This window comes from Lepidochelys kempii, chromosome 24 (genome assembly GCF_965140285.1).
Source record: "Lepidochelys kempii isolate rLepKem1 chromosome 24, rLepKem1.hap1, whole genome shotgun sequence".
In the NCBI taxonomy this organism is placed as follows: Eukaryota; Metazoa; Chordata; order Testudines; family Cheloniidae; genus Lepidochelys; species Lepidochelys kempii.
The window spans coordinates 15669813-15677040 of NC_136403.1; the positions used below are offsets into that span (position 1 = coordinate 15669813).

The 7228-nt window shown below is 58.2% G+C and overlaps 1 protein-coding gene across 1 annotated transcript; it reads left to right on the forward strand.

Annotated features, from left to right (window-relative positions):
- The first annotated feature begins 3676 nt into the window (after nt 1-3676).
- LOC140902605 (free fatty acid receptor 2) lies at nt 3677-5553 on the forward strand. The gene is made up of 2 exons (XM_073322861.2): nt 3677-3731; nt 4041-5553. The coding sequence occupies exons 1-2, from the start codon at nt 3677-3679 to the stop codon at nt 5033-5035; spliced, it is 1050 nt and encodes a 349-aa protein (XP_073178962.1). The 3' UTR covers nt 5036-5553.
- The last annotated feature ends 1675 nt before the right edge of the window (nt 5554-7228 follow it).

Here is a 7228-nt window from a genome sequence, read left to right on the forward strand (position 1 = left end):
GAAGCAGCCATAAATCCAGTGCAGCCTTTCCTCCAGTGCCCTGTGGTTGAACCACTAGAGCTCATTCCTCTTCCAGAGCCTGGGAGTCCTGGCTATCAGCCCTTCACTGCTCTAACCACCAGACCCCACTCCCCTGCCTGAGCTGGGGAGAGAACCCAGGGGGCCTTGTCTCCAGCAGGGTGCAGTAGCTGACCCGTGGCGGGGGAGGCTCACACTCCCTTGAGGACGTGCTGGTTCACACCTCTCACGAGGAAGTAACGATTGCATCTCTCATCCTTTCTGCGTGGATTTCCGAGGAAGGGGACCAGTGGGGTTTCCTGGGGCGAAGACACAGACACAACATAACCAGCTGCTTGGGCTACAGAAAACTCACTCCCCAGCCGGGACGCAGGAGACCAGCCACCAGCTCATCCCTGACACATCGCCTGGGGTGGCTCCCAGCCCGGACACCTGGGTTCCAGCCCTTCTGCAGGCTCCCAGGGCACTAGCTGCTGGACAGGAGGTGAGGATGGGCTCTCTAGCTGCCTGGGTCAGGGCTTGTAAGGAGGGGAGTGGGGTCTAGTGGTTAAAGCCCGGGGGCAGGACTCCTGGGTTCTATTCCCAGCCCTGACCAGTGTGTATTTCCCTTTGCCAGTCATGCCCAGGTATCTGTGCAAAGTTTAGTTTTGCTTTTGTGACATTAAAAAGAAACAAACAAGCAACAAAGTAAAAGGGAAGTGGCTGCCTCAACTGGCCACTGGATTCTAGCCCCAGCTCTGGGAGGGGAGTGGGGTCTAGTGGTTGGAGCCGGGGACTGGGGGGAGCCAGGACTCCTGGGTTCTTTCCCCAGCATGGCTATGTCCTTTCCCTGCTCTGACTCTGTTCTTCAACCTGTAAAATGGGGATGAAGGTTTGTGACCTAATTTGGCAACGCGCTCGCCCACCACCGAGCGATCAGGGCTGAGCGATGTGGGCAGTGAGGGATGGAAATTTGTCTATCTCAGCTGAGTGCATGCATGGTGAGGACAGGGAGAGGGGAACATTGAGACAGGAGAACACAGCAGTCCACGTATGGGGGGCACCCAGCACTGGGATGCGGAGGTGCCAGTCAGGATATAGGGTGTGGTCATTACATCCCCCACAGAATGGGTCCCCCACTTGGAGGAAAAGACTGGAGGGGACAATCCCTCCTCTCCCAGACAGCGGCTCCATTACCAAGGGCTCGGGGAACCTGACTATGGGTCTGAACTCGTCACGGTTCCATGTCATGCCACCACATCTGAGCAGCCAGCCAGCCCGGGAGAGGAAGTGGGTTTATCTCTGAAAGCAGAGAGCGGAAGGACTGACAAGAACTGTAGGAGGGCACGACAAGGAGAGATGTGCTGGCTAGCACATACACCTATCCCTATTCTGAGAACCCAGGAGTCCTGGCTCCCAGCCTCCTGCTCTGACTAGTAGAACCCACAGCCCTCCCAGAGCTGCGCATGGAACTTAGCTGTCCTGGCTCTCAGACCTCTCCCCCGGCCCCCCGATCCCACTCCCCTCCCAGAGCTGGGGATAGAACCCAGGAGTCCTGGCTCCGAGACACCCATCCCCCCAGCTCTGGCCACTAGACCCCACTCCCCTCCCAGAGCTGGGGACAGAACCCAGGAGTCCTGGCTCCAAGACACCCATCCCCCCCAGCTCTGACCACTAGACCCCACTCCCCTCCCAGAGCTGGGGACAGAACACAGGAGTCCTGGCTCCAAGACACCCCCCACTCCAGCTCTAACCACTAGACCCCCACTCCCCTCCCAGACCTGCGGATAGAACCCAGGAGTCCTGGCTCCACAGGATTACCCCAGGGAGCAAAAATAAGCTGGCCAACCTGGGTAGCAGGATCAAGCAGCCCAGTGCCTGGTTTTATGAGCTGGCTGAAACGACAGCCGGGGGGGAGTATTTCCATTCGAGGCGCGGGCTCTGTTTACACGGCCAAGCCTCCAGCCCCAAGGGATTTATCCCCCTCGGGCATCCCTGCGTGAATGACCAGCAATCCTGCCCTGACTCGACTGAGATCCAACTCGGGCAAAGAGCAGGGAGCTGGCAGGTTGGGGGAACCGGCCGATCCGGGATTCAAACCAGTGGCTCGGCCTGATGCCTCTTGCGTAGAGCTGGGGTGAGTGTGTGCAGTACAGGGCTGTGGACACGAGGTGGGAGAAGGGAGCTGCAGAAAGGCAGGGGGATGGATGGATAGATAGCTGTTAAGCGCCATGGATGGGAGTTTATGAGGCTGGATAGCTAGATACCGGCTGCGTATGGAGAAAGATGGATATAGAGGGGAATGGGGGGGACAGCTCTGCATCTTTCCATCCACTCCCAAGTGCCCTAGCCATCCAGAACCCAGGAGTCCTGGCTCCCTGGCCCCCCGCCCCTGCTGTAACCCATTAGACCCCACTCTCCTCCCAGAGCTGGGGCTAGATCCCAGGAATCCTGGCTCCCAGCCCACTAGACCCCCGGCCATTGGTAAGGGATCTAGGAGCAGTGATTACAGATGGCAGAAGGAATGGCCAGGCTCAGACAATAGTGTGTTTTCCAGGAGAGGCTTATTAACTTCTCCTTAATGAGGCTATTTAACGATCGATCCCCACAGCTGGGAGGTGGGGGTAGAGCTACCTGCAGCCTGGGGAAGCCCATCGCAGCTTGGCGTGAGGGCACCCACGGCCTGTCTGGATAAGGGGTGCGTATGGAGAAAGATGGATATAGAGGGGCATGGTGGGGGACAGCTCTGCTATGGCGGGGTTAGGATGTGCCCTAACCATCCAGAACCCAGGAGTTCTGACTCCCAGCTTCCCCCCGACTCTAACCCACTAGACTGCCCTGCAGTTAGTAGGGGAGCGAGGGACTGGTCGGGCTCAGACAATGGTGTATTTTACAGGAGAGGCTTATTAACTTCTCCGTAATGAGGCTATTTAACGGTCGATTTCCCCACAGCTGGGAGGCGGGGGTAGAGCTATGTGCACCCAGGGGACGGAAGGGCCATCGCACCTTGACGTGAGGGCCCCCACAGCCTGTCTGGAGCACGGGTGCAGGACGCCTTGGCCCTGGAAAGCTGGCGGGCTGCTCTTCAGAGTCACTGGGATGGCTCAGTGGCTGGAGGGGGGAGCCAGGACTCCTGGGTTCTCTCCCTGGTTCTGGGAGGGGAGTGGGGTCTAGTGGGTTGAGTGGAGCTGAAAGATCAAGAATCCTGGGTTGTGTTTCCTTGTTCTGTGCATTGACTCCTTATCCCTTATTTTAACCACAAAATCACCCCTGAGAACCAGGGACAGAATCCAGGAGTCCTGGCTCCCAGTCCCTCCCCCCACCCCCCGCATCTGAACACTAGACCCACTCCTCTCGCAAAGCCAGGGAGAGAACCCAGGACTCCTGGCTTCCAGCCCGCCCCGATCACTAGACCCCACATTTGATGATGATATTTATGAAAATTTCCCTCTGAGTAACAGCCACTTCCCTGTCCTCCGAGCTGCCTGCTTGCCCCCACCCCCACAGCCCATCCCCGTGTGTTTGCTCACGCGATCTCGTGCATCCCAGGCCCTCCAATCTCTCCAGCACTGGGATCTCACAGCACTCTTCCCCCCCCCGCCCCCGCCCCGCCTGCCGCTGGCTAAACAGGAAACTGAGCTAAATAAATACTTCAGCCGGCTACATAAATTCCAGCCTTATGTCTAGTGTCAGCTTATGGAACGGGAGCCCCGAGTTTATTCGCATGGATACGGGTAAGGAGGGCTGGGAGCCAGGACCCCTCGGTTCAATCCCCAGGCCTGGCAGGGGAGCGGGATCTAGTGAGTTGGAGCGGGGGGGGGGGGGCTGGGAGCCAGGACTCCTGGGTTCAATCCCCAGGCCTGGCAGGGGAGCGGGATCTAGTGAGTTGGAGCGGGGGGGGGCTGGGAGCCAGGACCTCTCGGTTCAATCCCCAGGCCTGGCAGGGGAGCGGGATCTAGTGGGTCGGAGCGGGGGGGGTGGGGGGCTGGGAGCCAGGACTCCTGGGTTCCTTCGGCAACTGATGAGCCCATTCTCCTCTGTAGGAGCTGAGAAGATGAATTTGAGAATTTCCATCCCACTGTTTCTCACTGTCTACATCTTCACCTTCCTGATCGGCCTCCCATCCAACCTCCTGGCCTTCTACACCTTCCTGGTGAAGGTCCGCCAGAAACCCACCCCCGTCGACATCCTTCTCCTCAACCTCACCATCTCCGACATCTTCCTCCTCATCTTCCTCCCCTTCAGGATGGTGGAGGCCATCTCAGATATGACGTGGACCTTGCCCACTTTCCTCTGCCCACTCACCAACTTCGTCTTCTACAGTAGCATCTACATCAGCTCCCTCTTCCTCATGGCCGTCAGCGTTGAGCGCTACTTGGGGGTGGCCTTTCCCATCAAGTACAAGCTCCGGCGCCGGCCAGCCTATGCCACCGCCACCTCTGTGGTCTTCTGGGTGGTGGGTTCCGCCCACTGCAGCATCGTCTACATTGTTCAATTCCTAGACCAGAGCCAGAACAGGACTGCATACTTCAACTGCTACTATAATTTCACCACTAGCCAGCTCCAGGTCGTCCTCCCTTTCCGGCTGGAGCTCTTCCTGGTCCTCTTCTGCCTCCCCTTCACTGTCACCATCTTCTGCTATGTCAACTTCATCCGCATCCTGGTGGCCTTGCCCAACATCCCGGCTCGGAGGAAGCGGCGGGCCGTGGGCCTGGCCATGGCCACCTTGTTCAACTTCATATTCTGCTTCGCCCCCTACAACCTGTCCCACGTGGTGGGCTTTGTCCAGAAAAAGAGCCCCGAATGGAGGGTGTACGCTCTTCTCCTCAGCACCCTCAACACCGCCTTGGACCCCGTCATCTTCTACTTCTCCTCCACTGCCGTCAAACGGGCCTTCACAAAGTGCCTGGCCAGCCTGTGGCACAAACTCAGTACCTTCGTGGCCCGGTGCCATCTCCCCTGCTTGACTTGCTGCGCGGAAGGAGGCAGAGAGGTGGAGGCGGCCAGTGGGGACGAGACTGAGGGGTCAACGACTTGACTCCCAGGGTGAGACCGACTCTCTGTTTCCTCCGCAGAGCCTTCCTTGTCCCATGTGCTGCAGGAGCAAGAGATCCTGCACTTGAGCCAGGGACGGCATCTTCTGTCCTTCCCTGCACCTCCCGAGAGGGCCGTCCTTCCTTAGACAGCAGCATGCGGCGGGGCTTGAAGTTGGTGCCCAACTTTCACAAGGCTTTGGACTACTTGAGCTTCAATGTGGTTGGCCAAACTTGGCTCCAGAGGGCTTTGGCTGACCTGAAGGTGGGGTCGCCATGGTGTCAAGGGCCTTCTTTTGCCACTGCCGGGCCACAACTGAGCGGTTGACCAAGCGCCCACCGGACTTTGGCCTACTTCAGCTTTGGAGTGGGTGGCCCAACTTCCTCAGGGATCTGGCTTCTCTCAGTGTCAGGGGCATCATGGCGTCAAGGGCCTTCCTGTGCAGCTGCTGGCTCACAAGTGAAACATAGACCTATTTCAGCTGGAGGGTCCCCCTGGTGCCCTCCACCCACTCCGGGTCTCCTTCTCCATGGTTGGGCCCACCGGCAAGCCAGCTACTAGGAGCTGTAACTGCCAGTGGGGGTTGCTTGAGGGAGGGCAAACAGGCGGGGCTGAGCTTGTCCCGTTTCAGGGGAACCATTTAGTGGCAGATGAACAAGGGCCAGGCTCTGTGAGAGGCCCGAGTTTGCCCTTGTGGAGCTATGGAGAACTCCTCCTCCTTGGCCACTGGTATCCGTGTGTGCTGGCCTCTGTGGAAATGTGGTTACCGCCTCGGTGGGACTGGAACGCAGGGGGCTGCAGCCCAGCATGCTACTGCTTGAGCTAAAGGAGCAGTGCCATGTGTTGGCAGCAGTAGTAAGGCCGTTATCTGCCATGTGGATGGGAAGGATTTGGGCTCTGGACCTTCACCGTCAATGCGCAGCCCTCTATGCAAGCATCGGTGGGAACAGGCTGTTATTGAGTAGGAGTTGAATGCAGGAATTTTAGCACCACATTGAAGGGCTCATGTGGTCTAAAGGCCTTTTGCAGCGGTAGTAGACCTGTTATCCTCCAAGTACACTGTTGGCGGGGGATGGGCGATTAGCAGGCACACGGTTCTGTTCCAGGTCCGGACGTAGAGCTGCGGGTCTGTTCCGGGTCCGGACGTAGAGCTGAGATCTCCCTCGTGCAAGGTCCTGCACCTCCTCCCTTTGCTGGTGAATCTGGCGCCCTCCAGGGGCACTGGCTTTAGCTACATATTAAATAAAGTTATTGATTTATTATCCAGTAGTGATTATTTTCTTATTTTTCTTCAGGTCTAGTGGGTTCTAGGCAGGGGGGCTGGGAACCAGGGCTCTATAAGAACATAAGAACGGCCAGGTTGGGTTAGACCAAAGGTCCATCTAGCCCTGTATCCTGTCTGCCGACAGTGGCCAGTGCCAGGTGCCCCAGAGGGAATGAGCAGAACAGGGAATGATCCAGTGATCCATCCTCTGTCGTCCATTCCAGCTTCTGGCAGAGGCCAGCAACACCTGCTTCTATCACCAGTTCTGGGATGGGAGTAAGGTCTATGGGTTAGAGTTGGGGGTAGGGGGAGCTGGGGGCCAGGACTCCTGGGTTCTATCCATGGGAGGGGACCAGGGCTAGGAAGTAGAACACAAGCATATTGTCTCTGTCAACTTTTAATTAACTGCAGGGCGTGAATCCAGCACCGCGTGTAAACAAACAGTGTCTCCCTGGCTCTGTTATTAACGGGGTTAATGGATAACTGGGCCCGGCAGGGCCTGGGGCAGCCAGGGGGATCTCACGTGGGCAGCTGGAGGGACGAGCAGGTCCCAGGCCATGGGATGCTGCAACGGAGCTCCTCCCGCCCCCCGGTTCTCCCTGGGACTTCCCCAGAGCAGGAGCCCCCCATACAGCCCCCTGTAAACGGATGTGCAGCCCCCTCTCCTGGGCTCAGTCACCGTGGCTTGTCCAGCTCCTGGGGGGCAGGGTGCTGGGCGCAGGTCGGCTCCTCTCCAAATGGGGCTGAGACCCAGCAAACCTCATTGCACAGCGAACTCTGTTAGCAAATATACAACCCCCTCCCCTCAGCAATGTGCAGATGTACAGTGAGGGCCTCTCCCTCATGCCACATTGTAACACACACACACACCCCCCACACACACAGGGGCGCCCAACCCCTCACGCACAAGAGCAGCGGGAGGGGAGCTGTGGG

Bases quoted from the DNA above. Each gene is read 5' to 3' on its own strand.
- LOC140902605 (XM_073322861.2), top strand. From the start codon at position 3,677: ATGTCTAGTGTCAGCTTATGGAACGGGAGCCCCGAGTTTATTCGCATG. The intron at 3,732-4,040 runs GTAAGGAGGGCT...TCTCCTCTGTAG, and splicing joins GTTTATTCGCATGGATACGG to GAGCTGAGAAGATGAATTTG.